Raw genomic sequence first — 23083 nt, forward strand, 5'->3', positions numbered from 1 at the left:
CTGTGCAAGCTGAGAGGGCTCCCAGGCTAATTTGGATGCTGATTTGGCCCGTTGTCACTGGAGATTGCTCTGCAACAGGAGGGATGGCTGCCAGAAGTCGCCACTCATTGCTCAGTGTTCTGCCGGAGCTGGTTCTGGGCATTCTACTTGCCTCCATGTTTATCCTGCCCAGAGAGGCTGAGCTGCATAGAGCCAGCCGGAGGAGAGCGGGGGTGTGTGCCAGGTGGGCAGGCTGTGAGCTGCGGGTGACAAGCTGCATTAAGGAGTGATTACAGCGGGGTAATAGGCTGCCAGCAGCAGCAGCACAACGACACATTGTTTGATAGCAGACATCACTGACTCAATCGTATAATTGGGCTGTCAGTAGTCTTCCTGCTGCTGCCAAAGTCGCATCACTTAACTTCCGGTTAGGTGGAAGATGTGGAGCGCAGATCTACAGAGTGAGTCGCTCTATCGCCGTTTTTCAGTAGACAGGAAGCAGTGTTTTCAAACAGTATTTTTTTAATAAAGCATTAATATTAATAAACTTTATTCAAGGTAGTTCTATTATTAGTGTGGGTAGAATTGATTTTTTTATTAAAAATTTTTTTAGTGTTACAGTTCCTTTAAGTGGGGTTAGGATTAATTTAATACAACTTTTGCTATATTAGAGCATAAAAGTTTGCCTATTCTTACACTATATCTATAATTAAAAAAAAAATCTGATTTCCTGTTACTTATTATTGGCGAAACCACAGCCACCTAAATGTTTATACATTAAAAATTGTTTATAATTAAATATGTCATTTGTTTAACACATGTACTTGACAAATCATTCCTGCTTAGGTTTCAGTAAACAGCAGGATGTTACTCTCCAACTTGGGAAATTTTGTTTTCCTTTTGTATTAATCTTAAAATAGAAATCATACCAGGAATAGCCCTGTCTGTAGTGTCCTAAATTACTTACCATCATGTATAGTCATATGAAAAAGTTTGGGAACTCCAAAGATCACCTCCAAAGATCACCTCCAAAGACCCTCAACAACATCTTGCTGGAGATGGTGAATCTGTATATCGTTCTACAATTCAGCTCAATTTGCACAATTTCTCATCACCCTGTATGGCAGGGTGATGAGAAAGAAGCCCTTTCTGCACTCACACCACAAACAGAGTCGCTTGTTCTATGCAAAAGCTCATTTAGACAAACCACAGTCATTTTGGAAGTACGTTGGACTGATGAGACACAAATTTCGTTATTTGGTCATAACAAAAAGCGCTTTGCATGGCCGAAGAAGAACAACGCATTCCAAGAAAAACACCTGCTACCTACTGTCAAATTTGGTGGACGTTCCATCATGCTGTGGGGCTCTGTGCCTAGTTTAGGAACTGGGGCCCTTGTTAAAGTCAAGGGTCGGATGAATTCAACCCAATATCAACAAATTCTTCAGGATAATATTAAGTCACAAAGTTGAAGTTACACAGGGGCTGGATATTCCAACAAGACAATGACCCTAAACACATTTCGAAATCTACAAAGGCATTTATGCAGAGGAAGAAGCACAATATTCTATGGGATGATTTAAAGCAGGCTGTCCATGCTTGGGAGCTATCAAATTTAACTGAATTGGAGAGATTTTATATTGGCGAATGGTCAAAAATACCGCCATCCAGAATCCAGACACTCATCAAAGGCTATAGGAGGCGTCTAGAGTCTGTTACATTTGCAAAAGGAGGCTCAACTAAGTATTGATATAATATCTCTGTTGGGTTGCCCAAACTTACACACCTGTCTAATTTTGTTATGATGCATATTGCAATATTTTCTGTTAATCCAATAAACTTTGTCACTGCGGAAATACTACTGTTTCCATACAGCATGTTATATAATAAAAGGAAGTTGTTACTTTGAAAGCTCAGCCAATGACAAACAACTCCAAAGAACTAAGAGGGGTTCCCAAACTTTTTCATATGACTGTATTTGTGAGAATAACACAAACACAGCTTCTAATTGTTTACATTTCAGTAAGGGGTTTAACCCTTTCCCTGCCAGCCGTTTTGTCCTAGATGCGAACATCTACTGCCAAGCAGTTTTTAGATATTTTGCACTCTTTCACTTTAAGGGCCTTTCCTGGGGTGGTCTTTTAGTAAACCCAGGAAAACAATATATTGTTTTTTTCAGGACAACCTGAACTTTCACAATATGCAAGAATTTTGGTGTAATTCTACTTCTGTAAAAAAAATATTGGATTCTAAGTGTCAAATAAAATGAAAAAAATCATGTTTCACGAAGAACAATCACATATATCAGAAACATCATTCATTTTATGTACGAGAACACAGCCGATTTAGAAAGGTCTATGTCTCCTGAACGCGACAATACCAAATATATATAGTTTTATGGAGATTTCTCACTTGTATAGCTCAAAATCTACAAGCAGTACACAACCAAATTTCCAAAGCAACGCTCCCCAAACGGCATACTTTTGATTTCAAGGCCAAACATTCCGCTAACAGTAGGTTTACCCTAGAAAACTACCCATTACTAGAAAGAACAGATTCTGGTGAATCAAAAATGGGTAGAAATATCTTTGTACTCCAAACTACCAAGTTGCAATTGTTTCCTAAAGTTATAATGTTTTATAGAAATTGGTGAATTTTTTTGAAAAATGACCTCAAAGCTTCCACTCTACAGCAACATATCTCCCACACATCATTAGGTATCAATGTAAAACACCCCAAATATAAAATCCTGGGTCCACTGAACAGTTTGATGCCCAATATGAATAGATGTACCCAAGCACGTGGCATAGGGGGCCCCAAAAGGAAGACCCCCCGTTTGTTCTGTCATTTCAGATACTGCAAAATCAACACATTTACATAGTTTTGGGGGCGGCAAAGGTAGAAAAAAGTACGTTCACCCCAGAAAACCATATATTTTCGGAAAGTACACATTCCCCTGAATCCAAATTGGGTATGCATGTTTTTCTACACCAAAGTACCAAGCGGCAAACCATTCCTAAATTTGGTGATTTTGCGACATTTCCAAAAATCACCTAAACATTTCTACCCTGCAGCATCGTATTACCCACATACTTTTAGGTATCAAGAGAAATCACCCCAAATATGAAAGCCTAGGGTCCTCTGAACAGTTTGATACCCAATATGTATAGGTGTACCCAAGCAAGTGGCATATAGGGGCCTGAAAAGGAAGACCCCCATATGGTCTGTCATTTCAGATACTTCAAAATCAACACATTTACATCGTTTTGAGGGGGGCAAATGTAGAAAAAAGTAAGTTCACCCCAGAAAACCATATATTTTCGGAAAGTACACATTCCCACGAATCCAAATTGGGTATGCATGTCTTTCTACACCAAAGTACCAAGCCGCAAACCATTCCTAAATTTGGTGATTTTGGTGACATTTCCAAAAATCACCTCAAAATATCTACCCTGCAGCATCGTATTAGCCACATACTTTTAGGTATAAGAGAAATCACCCCAAATATGAAAGCCTATGGTCCTCTGAACAGTTTGATGCCCAATATGTATAGGTGTACCCAAGCACGTGGCATATAGGGGCCCTAAAATGAAGACCCCCCCTTGTATGTTCTGTCATTTCAGGTACTGCAAAATCAACACATTTACATCGTTTTGGGCAAAGGTAGAGAAAAGTTCACCCCAGAAAACCATATATTTTTGGAAAGTACACATTCCCACAAATCTAAATTGGGTATGCATGTCTTTCTACTACAAAGTACCAAGCCGCAAACCATTCCTAAATTTGGTGATTTTGGGGACATTTCCAAAAATGACTTCAAAATTTCTACCCTGCAGCATCGTATTACCCACATACTTTTAGGTATCAAGACAAATCACCCCAAATATGAAAGCCTGGGGTCCTCTGAACAGTTTGATGCCCAATATGTATAGGTGTACCCAAGCACGTGGCGTATAGGGGCCCCAAAACGAAGACCCCCATATGGTCTGTCATTTCAGGTACTGCAAAATCAACACATTTACATTGTTTTGAGGGGGGCAAATGTAGAAAAAAGTAAGTTCACCCCAGAAAACCATATATTTTCGGAAAGTACACATTCCCACGGATATAAATTGGGTATGCATGTCTTTGTACTCCAAAGTACCAAGCCGCAAACCATTCCTAAATTTGGTGATTTTGGGGACATTTCCAAAAATGACTTCAAAATATCTACCCTGCAGTATCGTATTACCCACATACTTTTAGGTATCAAGAGAAATCACCCCAAATATGAAAGCCTACGGTCCTCTGAACAGTTTGATACCCAATATGTATAGGTGTACCCAAGCACGTGGCATATAGGGGCCCCAAAAGGAAGACCCCCATATGGTCTGTCATTTCAGGTACTGCAAAATCAACACATTTACATTGTTTTTGGGGGGGCAAAGGTAGAAAAAAGTAAGTTCACCCCAGAAAACCATATATTTTCGGAAAGTACACATTCCCACGAATCTAAATTGGGTATGCATGTCTTTGTACTCCAAAGTACCAAGCCGCAAACCATTCCTAAATTTTGGTGATTTTGGGGACATTTCCAAAAATGACTTCAAAATTTCTACCCTGCAGCATCGTATTACCCACATACTTTTAGGTATCAAGAGAAATCACCCCAAATATGAAAGCCTAGGGTCCTCTGAACAGTTTGATGCCCAATATGTATAGGTGTACCCAAGCACGTGGCATATAGGGGCCCCAAAAGGAAGACCCCCATATGGTCTGTCATTTCAGGTACTGCAAAATCAACACATATACATAGTTTTGGGGGGAGCAAAGGTAGAAAAAAGTACATTCACCCCAGAAAACCATATATTTTCGGAAAGTACACATTCCCGCGAATCCAAATTGGGTATGCATGTCCTTGTACTCCAAAGTACCAAGCCACAAGCCTTTCCTAAATTTGGCGATAAAAGCAACAGTTTTTACATTTTTGAAAATTGCCTAAAAATATTGCAATTGGCCGCATTTATCTCACCCAATTTCTTACATACAATTCTAAAACACCATAAATACTGATGCCAAGGGTCAACTGAACCGTTTGATGCCCAATATGCATTGATATACCAAGGCAGCTGGCATGTGCGGACCCCAAATGAAAATAGTGCATATGATTTTTCTCCGCTGCCGATTCGCCTTCTGTGAACATAGACCCTTGACTTCATATTATGTGCCTCAAGACCCTCCTAACAGCAAAGACCCCCCCAAAACCATATATTTTTGGAAAGTACACATTCTGACGAATCCAAAAAAGATAAAGACGTCTTTCTACACCAAACTGCAAAGCTTTTCAAAACGCAGAGGTTTTTACATTTCTGAAAATCGCCTAAAATTGTTGCAGTTTGCCGCATTTATCGCACACAATGTTTTACGTATAAAGAAAAGTCACCCTAAATATGGACGTCAGAGGTCTACTAAATAGTTTGATGCCCAATATGCATAGATTTACCAAAGTATGTGGCGTGTACGGACCCCAAATGAAAAACATGCCTATGAATTTTCACGCTAGCCAACTAAGCTGCAGAAAAGAGAGCCCCAAAAACCCATATATTTTTGGAAAGCATATATTCTGGCGAATCAAACTAAGTAAAATAAATCTTTCTATACCAAAGCACCAAACAGCAAAACTATACTAAAGATACATAAGGAACAATAATGCATGGATAAAATTGCAATAAAACCACAAAAATAGCGTAAATCAATGAAATAACAAAATAATTGATCCGACAGCGTAATTAGTGGCCGAAATCGATTATCCAATAGTCACGCTGTCAAAATAACATGCTTTTAGGCAAAACAAACAGTACAATGAATAAGTAAAGAAAAAAAAAAACACCTGTTTGTGAGTTTTTGTGTATACATATTTGTGCACTAATAAAAGTTGTCTGAGTGTGCAAATACATGTAATTAAGTGTAAATAAGTGTACAAAATCGACCAAGTGTGCTAAAATAAAAAAATAAAAAATACAAATTTTTACTAAAATGTTTATGTAAGCGTATAAATGTACTGTAGGTATGTGTAAGTGCAGGTAAGTGTGTAAAAAAACGTGCACTTACCGTTTTTGTAGCAGGAGGATCTTGAACCGAAGGAGGACTCCTGGCAGCGTGTCTGCAGAGTTACTGCGCAGCAGGAAGTGAGTGGGCGGGTGGTGCGACGAGGAGGAGGTAAGCCAGCAGCAGCAGCGCTTACATTGCGCTTCTGCTACTTTGAAGTCGGATCTGCGACAATCGCGTCGCAGATCCGACTTGACAGCCCCCCAGCCACGTTGCCCAGGGGGCTGTCTACCCTCCTGACTCTCTGCAGAGGCGGCAAAAGCCGCCGATGCAGAGAGAAGGGCTCAGCTGCAATAGAACGTACGAGGTACGTTCTTGGCAGCCTGAGCCCTGAACCGCCAGCACGTACGCCGTACGTGCTTGGCGGTTAAAGGGTTAAGGGACAATTTGTGTTCTAAACAAAATAAGATAAAACTGGTTGCGTGTATCTCGAGGAATAGGTGAGACATTTGCAATTGCATAGAGGGGGATGTGGATGCAGCTGTAAGATTCTGACATGTTACAATCAGTAGGTCCAACTAGACAGATCAGAGCCCTTCAGTTATTTCTATATTTTATATATATTTCTATATTTATATAGTTGCATACACATGTCTTCCATGCGAGTAATCACATTAAGTTTGATATATAGTCGTGTTATGTGCTTAACGTGGCATTACAAATGAGTTCAGCGCAACCGAAATCTGACTGTTGCAAGACTGAAACCAGAGGTTTAATGTAAGTCTAATGCTATCATGATGTACAGGAATTGTGTGAAATATAGACAGTTTCAGAATTTAGGAGAATTATGTGCGGAATTGATGTCCTCATAAGATTCAACCCCCTTTCACTTATTCTTCTCCCTGTTTACCATATGTTGGTACATTTTCACCAGGAAACACAGTATTGCAGTTTTTCAGAGTATCCATAATCAAGGTTTGAAATCAGTTAGGAAGAGTTGGATACATGAAAATGCATAGGCCTCAGCTTCCTCCTTGTGGTCCAAATTATTAGCTCTATGGCTAATCTGTTGGGTTGGTGCAGTTGTTTAAATATCCTGCAATAAATTCAAACTCTTCATCGTTATCACTTTGAGTTATAGCTATTGAATTGTCTGGAGCTTTTTTTTTCTTTTTGAGCAGTTGGCTAGGATGTAAGCCACCTTATTACTGAGCACCCCTTAAAAAAGGAGAGAAAAAACTGAATCAATATATTATAAAACAAATTGTCTACTCCTAAAACATCTGCAGAAAAATTAACAATGACTACACTGTGCCATTGTGCTTTGTGGATGTTTTTCATCACCAGGGTCTGAATATCTTGTTAATATAAAAAAAAGTATGTTTTATACAAAATGCAAGGAAATGCTGAAAGAACATTTTTTAGTCTGCTGAAAACTTAAAGGGGGATGTAAACACAAACATAAATGCTAAATTAAATGTATTTCTCACCAAAGTTAATTATGCATTAAAAAATTAAAATAGCCTTTAAAGCAATATTGAATGCAATATCTAGTAGAAGTAAATCTAGAGCAACTGGACTTGCTGAATAATCATTAAAGACGTTTCACTACTCATCCAAGCAGCCTCTTCAGTTCAAGCTTCTCGAATGAGTAGTGAAATGTCTTCAATGATTAATCAGCAAGTCCAGTTGCTCTAGATTTACTTCTACTAGATAAACCATGATCTGGATTAATGAAAACCTTCATAGACATATTCAAGGCAATGTTTGTTCTGAGTAATCTGTTACTCAACCTGATGGCCATTTTCTGAAAGCGAATGTATTATTTCCTAGCTGTTGATGATGATGACTGGGATGATGACTGGGATGATACAAAATCTTCTCCTCCGGGTTACCTTGGTTACAAAGATTCTGAAACTGGAGCAGGTCAGCGTGGAGCTGGGCGGCCGGCATCCATGAAAATACCTCTTAGCAAGTAATGTAACCAGTCTTTATACTTTTTGTGAAGGCTTGAATGCATGTAAAGAAGCAGACATCCCCTACATAAGTTTTTCAAATGTATTTCTCTTTGATTGTACTGTACTTTGATTATATTTCTTAGATCTCTAGATAACTGCTAAGTTTTAGGTATAACATAAATTTAGTTCAACTGCAGTTGGGATATTCATTCTCTCATTGTAAATGCACACTTCTAAATGTTTATCCTGTCTCTGTAGATTTCCTGGCTTTGCGAAATCTGGAGTTGATCAATATCTTATGGCAAAACAGCTAGCCAAAACCAAAGAAAAAATTCCAATTATTGTAAGTTTTATTTTTGTTTGTATTTAACTTAATTATTTTTAAATATTGCAGCTATGGGATCCATTATCTAGAAATATGTTATTCAAAGATCTCTGAATTAGGAAAAGCCTTCTAGCATAGACTTCATTTCAATCAAATAATTCAAATTTTTAAAAATGATTTCCTTTTCTTCTGTTATAATAAGTATCTTGTACTTGATACTAACTAAGATATAAATAATCCTTATTGGAGGCAAACTTTCTTATTGGTTTAAATTAATGTTTAAATTATTGCTTGATTTATTTTTAATTTTGCATATTAAAAATGATGCAACAGCAAATGTTTACGTGATTTTTTATTAGACTTAAAATGGACCTGTCACCCAGACACACAAATCTGTATAATAAAAGTCCTTTTCAAATTAAACATGAAATCCAATTTCTATTTTTTATTAAAGCATTCATAGCTCATTTAAAAATCTTATGGAGCACAATTTGCTTTTGTTTTTAGTCATGGTAAGTCCTACAAAAAACCCTTCTGTTTCCTGAAACATTTCTCCAAAAGTGACCGCATTAAGAAATAAATATTTTATTGTACTTATGAGGATGTAGAATACCTTTAGAACTTGTAGATGTAACATGAGCATTTAACAAATTGCATCACAGTACAATGTGTTTCTGTATAACAAGACCTTGCTATTCAAAATAATGATACACTGCCTTGCAAAAGTATTCACCCCCTTTGGCTTTTTACCTATTTAGTTAGTTTATGTGATAGATCTGCACAAAATAGTTATTAAAGTGAAATGAGAAAATATATATATAAAAAACAAATTAAAAAAAAAAATGAAGCCCCTAAAAAGTCCTGGAACCAATTAAGTCATATAATTAGTGAAATGAAGTCCACCTGTGCGCAATCTAAGTGTCACATGATCTGTCAGTATAAACACACCTTTTCTGATATGGTACCACAACAAACCTGTCAAGAGATGGCCGTCCAACAAAACTCACAGACTGGGCAAGGAGGGCATTAATCAGAGAGGCACCACAGAGACCAAAGGTAACCCTGAAGGAGTTGCAGAGTTCCACAGCAGAGACTGGAGTATCTGTCTATAGGACCACAATAAGCTGTACATTCCATAGAGCTGGGCTTTATGGAAGAGTGGCCAGAAAAAATAAACATTACTTAAAGGGATGCTGTCATTGGAAAAAATTTTTTTTTCAAAATGTATCAGTTAATAGTGCTGCTCCAGCATAATTCTGCACTGAAATCCATTTCTCAAAAGAGCAAACAGATTTTTTTATATTCAATTTTGAAATCTGACATGGGGCTAGACATTTTGTCAATTTCCCAGCTGCCCCTGGTCATGTGACTTGTGCCTGCACGTTAGGAGAAAAATGCTTTCTGGCAGGCTGCTGTTTTTCCTTCTCAATGTAACTGAAGGTGTCTCAGTGAGACATGGGTTTTTACTATTGAGTGTTGTTCTTAGATCTACCAGGCAGCTGTTATCTTGTGTTAGGGAGCTGCTATCTGGTTACCTTCCCATTGTTCTTCTGTTCGGCTGATGGGGGGAAAAAGGGAGGGGGGTGATATCACTCCAACTTGCAGTACAGCAGTAAAGAGTGATTGAAGTTTATCAGAGAACAAGTCACATGACTTGGGGCAGCTGGGAAATTGACAATATGTCTAGCCCCATGTCAGATTTCAAAATTGAATATAAAAAATCTGTTTGCTCTTTTGAGAAATGGATTTCAGTGCAGAATTCTGCTGGAGCAGTACTATTAACTCATTAATTTTGAAAAAAAATTTTTTTCCCATGACAGTATCCCTTTAAAGTAAAAAAATAAGAAGGCACGTTTTGAGTTTGCCAAAAGGCATGTGAGCGACTACCCAAATGTATGGAGGCAGGTGCTCTGGTCAGATGAGACTTGGCCACCAAGATAAATGCTATGTCTGACGCAAACCCAACACATCCCATCACCCCAACAGGGACTGGGAAACTGGTCCAAGTCGAGGGAAAGATGGATGGTGCTAAATACAGGGATATTCTTAAGCAAAACCTATGTCAGTCTGCCTGTGATTTGAGACTGGGAAGGAGGTTCACCTTCCAGCAGGACAATGAGCTGAAGCATACTGCTAAAAGCAACTCTTGAGTGGTTTAAGGGGAAACATTTAAATGTGTTGGAATGACCTAGTCAAAGTCCAGACCTCAATCCAATTGAGAATCTGTGGTCAGACTTGAAGATTGCTTTTCACAAGCGAAAACCATCCAACATGAAGGAGCTGAAGCAGTTTTGGGAAAAAAATCCCAGTGGCAAGATGTGGCAAGCTCATAGAGACTTATCCATTTGTTGTTTGCTTCATAATAATAAAAAAAAATCTTAAAAGTTGTAGGTATGTTCTCGTAAATGAATGGTGCAAACTCTCAAACAATCCATTTTAATTCCAGGTTGTGAGGCAACAAAACATGAAAAATGCCAAGGGGGTGAAGACTTTTGCATGTCCCTGTATGTTTCCTTGTGTAATTTCACTGTTAGGGTAATGGCTCATGTGGCAGTTTCTGTATTTTGTGCAGATTTTCTTAAGCAGTACCTAACCTAATAAAAGCAGGAATTATATGTGAGTATGGCACAAAAACACTGGTGGGTGCAGGTTTAGGAATGGTTATAGCCATGTACCCTACTTTCAGGTGATTCCTGTTAATAAGAATTGCATTGCCATGTTTTGACACTACAATTTCTTGTTACCCCAGAAAAAAAGCACAGACAAATCACCATGTCTTAGTAATGGTGAAAGGTTTTTAACTGCATAGTTGATAGTTGTCTGGAAAATATGTGGAGTCACATTTGTATTAAGCATTTAAATTAAATACATTAAATGCTGTTCAAAATCCTGTATGAAAATGTAAAAAATGACAACAAACTATTTATACATTTATTTTCTAATTTTATTGTATTTGTGTCGGGAAGATAGGAGATTATGGGCCAATGTGGGTCTACCCAACTTCAACATTTGATTGCATTGTAGCTGATCCCAGAAAGGGAACCAAAATGTATGGTCTGAAGAGTTACATTGAATATCAGCTCACAGCAACAGTAAGTAAATGGGCAGACACTGGAACATGTAGAATTTTATTACATATGACATACATTAAGGGTCTGTTTATAATTAAAGTATAATGAAATAAACATACAGAACTTGCTCAATAGTGAGCTGAAATTAGAAATAAATGGGTAGCTATAGGAGTTAAACTTATAGTAGTTAAAAACACCTTTAAAGTACCGGTAACACAACAATGAAAGTACTCTATATTCAGTTACCCTGCTTTGGTAAAAATTGCATGTTTGTTTCAGAAACCCTGCTACGGTTTATATAAATAAGCTCCTCTGTAGCCAAGTCATAAAGGTGAATAGGGCAACCACAATAACAGGTGAACTAAATAGAGTGCAGTAGGTTTATGTGCATTTTTCAGCTCAAATAAAAAGATTTTCAGGTGGCTATAAAATTACTAGGCCATCTTTAATAAGTGTTTATTCAGGACCATGACAGTTTGAAGAGTATCTTTTGTTGATTATGAATTTGTAAAACAATATTTTTACTTTATTTTTGTAGAATACAAACCGATCAGTAAACCACAGGTATAAGCACTTTGATTGGTTGTATGAGCGCCTGTTAGTTAAATTTGGGTTAGCGATACCCATTCCTTCTCTTCCAGACAAGCAAGTTACAGGTAAATATCTATGTTTCAATAATATAGATTGTAGAAATGTAAACATTACGAACAATTTAACGCTTTAGGTGCCTGTCATAGTGCCCTTACCAGCACCACATGCTAGGAAGTTTTGAATCTGAAGCACACTGGTTCTTCTGCGCTAGTACCATATATGCTTTATTTGACTGCAGAATCTATGTTTATATCTGTAAATACACAGCTTTGGGGTGTGAATTGTTCATTCAGAAACCCATTATCCAGAAAGCTCTAAATTATGAGACGACCATCTCCGATAGGGCCCATTTTAAACAAATAATTTTTTTGTAATTATTTTGCTTTTCAAATTTTGTCACTTATTAGACCAGTCGGTAGATCGCTATTAATCACGCGCTGGCATTTCTTAAAGCAAAAAAATAACAATAATAGTATTTTTGTCAAAGCCATAGGTTATGTTGTATAAAGGAACTCTGAATACCCTTTTGACTTTGCAACAATCTCATTCCCCAGCATGTGGCCATAATGCCGGTCTGTTTCCTGTTTGCTGCGTACTAATGGAAAGAAATTTGAAGAACAAATAATCTCATATACAGTTATTGCATTAAATCAAAGAAGATTACTAAATCAAATGCTCTTTTTTATAAACCCCAGAGAGAAGAAGTAGTCAACACTCTAAATAATATGCCTACATATTAAAATAGGTTTCCCTACGAATGTTAGTTTTATTTCAGCTGTGAAGAGTGGGTTGCTATTTACTGTCTTGTGCTACAAAAGCTCCTCTTTAGCCTGTGATAGAAATTGTGCTGTTCCTGTTATAGAACGTTTTCCTTTTGTTTCTGTGCCAGATGAGTTGCACAGAGCAAACAGGAAACAGACCAGCATTCACTGTCACATGCAGGAGAATTATGCCAGACTGCAGTAAATATACAAGGGCGTTCAGTGTTCATTACAATACAGTTACAGGGTTGTAGAAATGTTACATCTATGTGCGGGAATAAAATCTGTGCATCTGAGAACTGGATTCATGAAATTGCAAACTGGAAATCTGCTGAATAAAAAGCTTAAATAGCTCAAAAACCACAAATAGTATAAAATGAAAACTAATTGAAATTTTTTCAGGATATCACTCTCTACATCATACTTTAAAAACCCTTTAAAGATAAATGGTAAATATATAGTTGTCCAGGACCGTCATCTGGAATGCTGTACAACATTTAAACATGAAATAAACTCAACAGAATTGTATTGCCACCGATATACAGCTATAGTTAGTATCAAGCACAAGGTATTGTTTTATTATTCTAGAGAAAAAGGAAATAATTTACAAACAAATTAGAATTATTCGCTCACAAACTCATGTAAATCTGAGCTTTCTGGATTACAGGATTCTGGATTCTTAAGCAAAAGCATTAAAAGATTATTAATTCCCCCAGCTAAAATGTACCATATTATCAACGCCTGAACTTAACATAAAGGACTACTAAAACCCCAAACATCTAACATGCTTATGATGCTTTCAGTCTCTTTGTTATAGTATGGATATGTTTTACAAATTTAAAATTGATTATCAACACAGTCAAAAGAATAAGGAAATACCAGAAAATGCATCTACTATATTTTTCTGGACTCACCATATGTGCTGTGTTTTACATTTTCTCTTTTCCTCAGGAAGAATTATATCATATTTCCCATGTTTTCTCTGTGTTTTATGGAGATAGGAGAAGCTCCCATCTATTCCCACTTTTTCCACTGCAATTACCTTCAATCATCCTCTCAGTTTGCTTTAAATATCTTTCCTTGTTTTTTTTCTTTTTGTGCAATTTTGTCCCTCTCTTCATGCACCATTCTATCATTCTTTTCTGTTTTTGGGTTTTTTGTTTTGTTTTTTTTGCTGCTTTTCTTTCCCCATTTTACAGAACAATATGAAAGCATGTTTAGAATAAAAAAAATCTGCTGATTGTTTCATGTTAATTTGCTTGTATGATACCTTTAATACAGTAAAAAGGAATATAAGAAATCAGCTGCATATGGCTTATGTCTGCCTGGGAATATGAAAATTTTTATTTATGTTTTGTAGGGCGTTTTGAAGAAGAGTTCATAAAAATGCGAATGGAGAGGCTACAAGGATGGATGTCAAGGATGTGCCGGCATCCTGTTATCTCAGAGAGTGACACCTTCCAGCAATTTCTTAATTTTCGCGATGAAAAGGTACATTCATATATATATATTATATATATATATATATATATATATATATATATATATATATATATATATATATATATATATATATATTTAGAATATGAAAAACTGCAACAAGAACAGAAACTGGCAGACTTATTTACTCTAACCAAATGTGTATACTTCCAGAAAAATATGCACAAGGGATCAGCGCCTGTGGCAACAGAAATAAGGAACTCGCATAGCGTAATACGTTCGATGTAAATGGTATATATCACCATGTGCTTTTAATTAGCTTACTCTATGTGTGTTCCCCCTTTTTTTGGTTTAGGTTATTCTATAAGTGCTCCCATTTCCCTTATACACAACTGGTTAAAGGGAACAGGTGCTGGGGGGGGTGCAAATTAAAAACAACTTTAAAAGCCAATTTAAAAGCAGAGTCCTTCGGTGCAGCGATGGGTGAATACAGTTTTCAACACAACACCTCCACCGTTTGGTAAAATTGCCTACTTACAAACCACTCTCGTGGTCAAGCGTATTCATTAACTCCTCCCGAGTGGTCTTAGCTTGACTTTGTATCCTCCATAGACTCCAGGGGAAGGATAGGTCACTTACCAGTTCAGCACGCACACCACAAGGAGGTCTGGATCCGGCTGGCAAGGACCATCCCTGGGGATTTCGAAAAATTACAACAAACTGGACTGAATGCGATTTTATTGAGAACAAAATGTGAGTGTATTTATTGCTTTTAAGATTTTTTAAATAAAACGTTATTATACTATTTCCGGTTTTTCTATCCTTCCCCTGGAGTCTATGGAGGATACAAAGTCAAGCTAAGACCACTCGGGAGGAGTTAATGAATACGCTTGACCACGAGAGTGGTTTGTAAGTAGGCAATTTTACCAAACGGTGGAGGTGTTGTGTTGAAAACTGTATTCACCCATCGCTGCACCGAAGGACTCTGCTTTTAAATTGGCTTTTAAAGTTGTTTTTAATTTGCACCCCCCCCAGCACCTGTTCCCTTTAACCAGTTGTGTATAAGGGAAATGGGAGCACTTATAGAATAACCTAAACCAAAAAAAGGGGGAACACACATAGAGTAAGCTAATTAAAAGCACATGGTGATATATACCATTTACATCGAACGTATTACGCTATGCGAGTTCCTTATTTCTGTTGCCACAGGCGCTGATCCCTTGTGCATATTTTTCTGGAAGTATACACATTTGGTTGGATTTTTTTATCTACAGTGGAGAGACTGTGAGGTGATCGGCAAGAAATAACTTAAGAGACTGACATTTTTTTATTGTGTGTTTTAGACTTATTTACTCTGTTTACTTTCCCTTATTTTATCCCTATGGGTTTTTTCTATCAAAGTAACAGGCAAGTGACTTGTTTATGACTTTACTTCTGTGTAATGTAACCCCATAGACAATATCTCTCCTGTTAGTGCTGCATTTATTTTACAGTAAGTGGTAATCATTTATAGTCATATGAAAACATTTGAGAACCCCTCTCAGCCTGCATAATAATTTACTTCACTCTTAACAAAAAAGATAACAGTGGCATGTCTTTCATTTCTCAGGAACATCTGAGTACTGGGGTGTTTTCTGAACAAAGATTTTTAGTGAAACAGTATTCGGTTGTATGAAATTAAATCAAATGTGGAAAAATGGCTGTGAAAAAATTTGGGTACCCTTGTAATTTTGCTAATTTGAATGCATGTAACTGTTATACTGATTACTAGCAACACCAAATTGGTTGGATTAGCTTGTTAAGCTTGAACTTCATAGGCAGGTGTGTCCAATCATGAGAAAAGGTACAGTATTTACAGTAAAGTGGCCAATTGCAAGTTGTACTTCTGTTTGACTCTAATCTGAAGAGTGACAGTATGGGATCCTCAAAGCAACTCTCAAAATGTCTGAAAACAAAGATTGTTCATTATCATGGTTTAGGAGAAGGCTACAAAAAGCTATCTCTGTTTCAACTGTAAGGAATGTAATCAGGAAATGGAAGGCCACAGGCACAGTTGCTGTATAACCCAGATCTGGCAGGCCAAGAAAAATACAGGAGTGGCATATGCAGAGAATCCTTACATCGTTCTACAATTCAAAGCTCATTTAGACTGATGAGACAAAAATGTATTATCTGGTCACAAAGCATTTGCATGGCGGAAGAAGAACACCGCATTCCAAAAAAAACATTTGCTACCTACTGTCAAATTTGGTGGAGATTCCACCATGCTGTGGGGCTGTCTGGCTAGGATATTCCAACAAGACAATGACCCTAAACACACTTCGAAATCTACAAAGGCATTTATGCAGAGGGAGAAGTACAATATTCTGGAATGGCCGTCACAGTCCCCCAATTTGAAAATCATCAAATAGTCAAAAATACCGCCATCCAGACATCAAAGGCTATAGGAGGCGTCTAGAGGCTGTTACACTTGCAAAAGGAGGCTCAACTAAGTATTAATGTAATATCTCTGTTGAGCTGCCCAAATTTATGCACCGATCTAATTTTGTTATGATGCATATTGTGATTTTCTTTTAATCCAATCAACTTTATGTCACTGATGAAATACTACTGTTTCCATAAGGTATGTTATATATTAAAAGGAAGTTGTTACTATCAGCCAATGATAAACAAAACTCCCAAGAATTAAAAGTGGTTCCCAAACTTTTTCATCTATGCCCTCTGAACATTGCTTTCTTTAATGTCCAGCAGTAATAGTTTATGATTAGTAACCCTGTGCTACTTTGTCTTAGTATTCCTTTTTGGGGAGTGTCTATACTATTTGTACAGGTTAAGTATTTTTGCTGTGGGAATTACAGCATACAAATATTATATTGATTTTTTTTTGCCATTAATTTATATAGAGACAGCCATATAATTAGCCTGCCCGACAGCCTGTCATCCAGACTTATTGACTGCATAGATCTTTTTCTTTGATTGCAGTCTTGCACACATACACACAGCACAAATCTTTTGAATATTGGCAGTGTGTCCTTTTTTTTTGTAATATAATTTTTATTGATTTCTGAAAATAAGTAGGGTGGGTGTACAGAAAGGAAAAAAAAGGGGAGGGGAGGGAAAGCCGAAGTACATACAGTAACACGCAATTACATATACATTTCTTTTGGGTTTACACATTTCTATAGCATTCACTCACAGGCAATATGGCGTGTCATTAGGGAAGGTAAGTTTACATATAGCTTAGATCTCCTGGATATTGGAAGTAGGCACTGTTTCTCTGGGGAAGGAAAACATGCAGATATCTCCGGCAGCAAAACCCTTTGTCTTTGGGTACTAAGTGATATTACACATTCACTTAGTATAAGCTGTTAATCTTAGAATCTGATTTAGGTAACCAAAAGTTTTGGCATTTAAAAATATATTCAACCCTAAACATTTGTAAATACAATAATAAAAATGTGATTTGAATTAATGTTAATGTGTTTGTTTTTGAAAGGAATGGAAAACAGGCAAGAGAAAAGCAGAAAAAGATGAAATTGTTGGCAGTATGATTTTTTCCACAGTGGAGCCAGAAGCCCAAGACTTGGATATGATAGAAGTGTAATGTATTCCTTTTTATGTGCCAGATGTTTTTAACTAGAGTTTTTTTTTACATTGTGTTTAATCTCTTTATTTAATGAAGTAAATGATAATTTTATAGGACTGAAGGTATGCAGGAGCATATTGCACCAAAGATCATAAGCAACAAATTTATGTGTGTGTGTTTCAGCATATTTGCTGAAAACAGCTTCACAAAAACACTGATACAATGCAACTTTGTAGGCAGGTGTTTATCCTCCATATTGACATGTGATACATATGTTGATTCATGTATTAGAGGCCAGCTAATTAACACACCTCAAAAAGAACTAACTTATGCTCTGTTGTTTCTAATTTTGCAGGGAGCAAAAGTGTGAAGCAGTCAGCAGGTTTACCAAAGCCATGGATGATGGTGTCAAGGAGTTGCTTACTGTGGGCCAGGAGCACTGGAAGCGATGCACAGGACGTGTGTTGTATATTCAATTTTCAATTTTTTTTCAAAAGGATTTACATAGATAAGATCACCTCACTGTAGCCTCTGAAAACACTCGCTCTGCTATTACAATCTCTGTCATGTGCTTTCTGGATCCCATCTTTCTCTTCTATTATTGGCCACTGATGGAAATTAGGACAGTGGTCTTGTAAACAGTGAATATATTTTATTGTCTTTTCATATTGTCCACAGTATCTTTGTGATGACTGAACACATCTGTAATAATAGCATTTATATTAACATATTCTGCATTTCTGTGGCATCTGTGAAGCTTAGCATTTAAATAGCTGCATCTTTAAAGGAAAGCAAACCCCTCCTTAATAGCTTGTCTCCTCACGAGCCCAACTGGGCTCCCCCTAAACATACCCTTCGCTGTAGCTGTTTCTAAAAAGTAGCTCATTCGGGTTTTTGGGCTCACACTCACATGTATAGTTAAAGTCGTATCCAAATCAGCTTTAACTGTGTATGCTCCTGTAGAGAGATTGCAGAGAAGAGTTGTAAGATGGCACCACCAAATTTTGTTTAAGCTATTAAAAAGAGTTTTGTTTTCCTGTAAGCCAGCAACTTTGGTAGGGCATTTTGGCAAATTTTGACAATTGTGTATGACTGTCTGTTCATATCAACCTGTGGAATCTACATTTATCTGTCCAAACTAGTAGATGAGAAATTGTATAGGAGGTGAAGATAACAATAAATTGTAGGTATCCACATATATGGCCAGTTGTTTGGTATCCATCGATTCTTGGCCTTTGGGTCGATCATTCAGATACTACTGAAAGGTCAGAAGTGTACGGCCATCTTTAGGTTCATGACATATAAAGAAAGTTAATATTGTGGTTTTAATAGTATATATGTATGTCTTTATATTGTGAGTAAATGGACTGTCCTGAAGTTTTTACACAATACTATTGTTAGAGCATGTAGCCAGATTGTTATAAGCCATTTTATTTTTATTAGCGCTACCCAAGGAATATCAGAAGATTGGAAAAGCCTTGCAGAGTCTGTCACAAGTTTTTGGCACCAGTGGTTATCAAGGTATGTTTTTCTGTTGATGTAACACGTATTACTGTTTATTCTTAAAGTACATTTTAAAAAACAATTAATGAAAAACTGATCAGGGTTCCCCCCCAATTTTGTTTAAGTTTTTACTAACAGCCAATATAATGAATTTTGTAACAACAGCACCACTGGCTGGTCAGTTCCTGCAACTGTCAGAGAAATGCCTTCAGAGGGAAAGCAGAGAAGTAAACTGCAAAACTGCTTAGAATTTTTTTTCAATTAATTTACATTTACATTTTTTCTAAGGTTTCAGGTTATCGTTTATTAGAAATCAAATTCTAGGCAATACACAATACAAGATTATTGCCTTCGAATATATTAATTTTGAACTCGGGTTGATTACTGCTGTTTGGGGAATTATGTTGTTGGCCTTGAAACTAAGACTGCCAGAAATACAAGACATTCCAATGCATTGCTTAAATATGTGCTTAACCCTTGGCTTGCTGGTTTGTTACCAAAATATCTGTAAGACTGGAAAGAGAGAAAATTATGTTGAAATAGTTTGTAGTTTTCCACCAACAATTCCAGCACTGTAGTTACCCTTAGCAACCAAGCAGCAGTAAATTTTGAACTGTAAGTGTGCCAGTACTGTATAGCACCTATGTTATTTTATCTATAATATTTGTTATTTCTGTGTTATTTCACCAAATGATATTTCAGTCCCCTGGTCTTGCACTTAGACAGAAAACAAAGTGGCATAGTCTGATTGATTGTTATGGACAATATCACCAGTGATGTTTGTCACCAATGTTAATAAATACCCCCCTTAGACTTGCTCCTGTATTTATAAAATGCCAACATATTCTGCAGCATTCTGCAAAACCACCAATAAGAGGGTCCTGCAATAGGTCTCCTTTAGGGTATTTCAGTATATTGGAATACACACCTACTCTGCTTTACACACCTGACAATATTCCTATCATAACTCTGTGGTCTCCCTATTCCAAAACCATTCTGTCACAAATTAATCCTTGGCTTCCTTGTTCTTGGCTTTTACTCCTTCATGTATACATCTTTTACACTTTTTATTAGTGACCTTCTCTTTTTCTTCCTCCTCTTTTTTCTGCTATTGTGCTGAAGGTGATAGCTGTTCTATTTAACATAGTGATATCTTTAACATTATGGGCCTGTTTCTTTAGGTGAAACAGAGCTGAACAGTGCAATCACAGAAGCAGGAAAAACTTATGAAGCTATTGCTAACCTGGTGGAAGAACAGGTAAAATGAACATGTTAGATTGTGTCAGATATTATATTAGGAAGTACAGTATTGGTGGCACATGAAATGTGCTAATCTTTTTATATCATTCAGTTATTATCCACCCCCAACAGTGAGCTGCGTGCTGTTGGTCACATTTATCAAACAGTGATGTAGAATTTGCCACTTATTATCTTAAATCAAAAGGCCCTGCTCTACAAACAAATTTTCAAGAAAACAAACACTAAACTGGGGCTATATCCTCAGAAATAGTGATGGTGATAGAGCCATTCTACACATACTTTATACATTATGCTGTAAGTCATCAATACAGTTAGATTATCTTCATGGACTTCAAAGATGTGTATTCATATATGCTTTCATAATGAACTTTAAAAGCATATATTCACCTTATCATTTGCCATGCAGACCGTGGTATTCTAAGAATATTAATGTAATGTTTTGTGCTGCATGCAGTTCAGAATATAAACATATTTCCTGTTGAGACAGTGGTTAGAAAGACATACTGAAAGCAAAATACAACAGTCAGTGCTCTCTCAAAGTAATCATTAAACTAATAATATTGGTCTGGTCTGGCCTGGTATTCTGGGGAATTGTTTGCTTGGTTCAGCAGATGGCTTACAAGTAGTGATGGGCCAATGTGATCTGTTTTGCTTTGCTGAAAATTCGTGAAACAGCAAAAATCCGCTGGAATGCATTGAACTCTATGGGCGGCAACTTTTTTCACCCATTGGATGGGCGTCATTTTCGTGGCAAAACTTGGTGAAAAATGTTGCTCATCACTACTTACAAGACCTTTAATATTGTATATATATCTGACTTGTGGCAAGTAAAAATCCAAATGGGTTAATATGTTAGTGCTATAAAACTGAAGGAGAAACATTTTTGATTCTTCTGGGCCCCCTTTCTTTTGCACTTAGCACTTTATTTTATAATACAGTGTTCTAAACTGTTCATTTTATTTCAGCCAAAGAAAGATCTTCATTACCTAATGGAAACAAATCATGAATATAAAGGTTTTTTAAGTTGCTTCCCAGACATTATCTCTGCTCACAAGGTAGGTATTAGGCATTGAAATCAAATCATCTAGAATATATATGACACAGGACTCTATTACAAGTTGTATAGTCCAATTTTTTAATATGTTTTTTAATGCAGCTTCCCATCCTCCAAAAAAAAATTCCACAGTCTGTAAGAAAGCACAAAGAAGATCCTCTGATGTAAATAAGATTTGAATAAAAAAATTATGGAACCACAATGCAGTGTACAGGTTTTGCACTGCTATTTCTGGTTCAAACGCAAAGTGTAGTAGCCATCAATATTTTGTGACACCCATCATGAGAATAAACAAATTGTTAGAGACACCTGCTTGAGTAGAGCATAACAAAATGCATGGGAGACAAAACACTTACAAAAATTGCAACTCTATTTATTATCATTATATATAATACACACAAAAAGGGTATGTTAGATGATCACTACTGCTAAATTTGACACTTCTTTTTTTCCACTCCATCTGAAGAGTGCTGCTTCGTTTTACCCTTATGCATCCTCTTCTCTAGCTAGTTACTGTTGCATTGAAATAAAAAAATAGTAACAGTTTTCAATAAATTGCTGAAAAAGGTTACAAAAAAGTATATGTGTTAGATAAACTGGGATAAAGAAAATTTCAAAAAGACAATTTTCACCAAGGTATAATAACCACATACAGTTAGGCCCATAAATCTTTGGACAGAGCAACTTTTTTCTAATTTTGGTTCTGTATATTACCAGAATGAATTTTAAATAAAACAACTCAGATGCAGTTGAACTGCAGACTTTCAGCTTTAATTCAGTGGGTTGAATAAAAAGATTGCAAAAAAATGAGAGGAACTAAAGCCTTTTTTTTAACAAAATCACTTAATTTCAGGGGTTCAAAAGCATTTGGACAAATTATTAAAAAACTGAAAACAAAATGTTCATTTCTAAGGGTTGAAATCCCTTTGCTAGCAATGATAGCTTGAAGTCTTGAACTCATGGGCAACGCCAGATTCTGTGTTTCCTCCTTTTTAATGTTCTGCCAGGCCTTTACTACAGCGGCTTCAGTTGCTGTTTGTTTGTGGGCCTTTCTGTGCGAAGTTTAGTCTTCAACAAGTGAAATGCATGCTCAATTGGCTTCAGATCAGGTGACTGACTTGGCCATTCAAGAATATTCCACTTCTTTGCTTTAATAAACTCCTGGGTTGCTTTGGCTGTATGTTTTGGGTCGTTGTTCATCTGTGTTGTGAAACACCTCCCAATTAATTTGACTGCATTTAGCTGGATTTGAGCAGACCGTATGTCTCTGAACACCTCAGAATTAATTTGGCTGCTTCTGTCCTGTGTCACATCATGGATAAACACTAGTGTCACAGTCATGCATGCCCAAGCCATCACACTGCCTCCATGTTTTATAGATGATGTTGTATGCTTTGGATCATGAGCTGTTCCACGCCTGTTACATACTTTTTTCTTGCCATCATTCTGGTAGAGGTTGATCTTGCTTTCATCTGGCCAAATAATGTTTTTCCAGAACTATACTGGCTTTTTCTTTTTTCTTTTTTTA

General features: G+C 36.8%; 1 protein-coding gene across 3 annotated transcripts in view; it reads left to right on the top strand.

The window, feature by feature from the left end:
• snx9.L (sorting nexin 9 L homeolog) overlaps window positions 1-23083 on the top strand; it is a 55383-nt gene that overhangs the window by 26372 nt on the left and 5928 nt on the right. For all 3 annotated transcript variants that reach the window (XM_041562213.1, NM_001093147.1, XM_041562212.1), the window contains 10 exon segments: window positions 7840-7981; window positions 8223-8307; window positions 11256-11381; window positions 11899-12016; window positions 14073-14203; window positions 17649-17752; window positions 18094-18197; window positions 19182-19259; window positions 20423-20499; window positions 21467-21556. In XM_041562213.1, the coding sequence (XP_041418147.1) occupies window positions 7840-7981; window positions 8223-8307; window positions 11256-11381; window positions 11899-12016; window positions 14073-14203; window positions 17649-17752; window positions 18094-18197; window positions 19182-19259; window positions 20423-20499; window positions 21467-21556 (1055 nt within the window).

The sequence above is a fragment of the Xenopus laevis genome, chromosome 5L, assembly GCF_017654675.1.
Source record: "Xenopus laevis strain J_2021 chromosome 5L, Xenopus_laevis_v10.1, whole genome shotgun sequence".
NCBI classification, from domain to species: Eukaryota; Metazoa; Chordata; class Amphibia; order Anura; family Pipidae; genus Xenopus; species Xenopus laevis.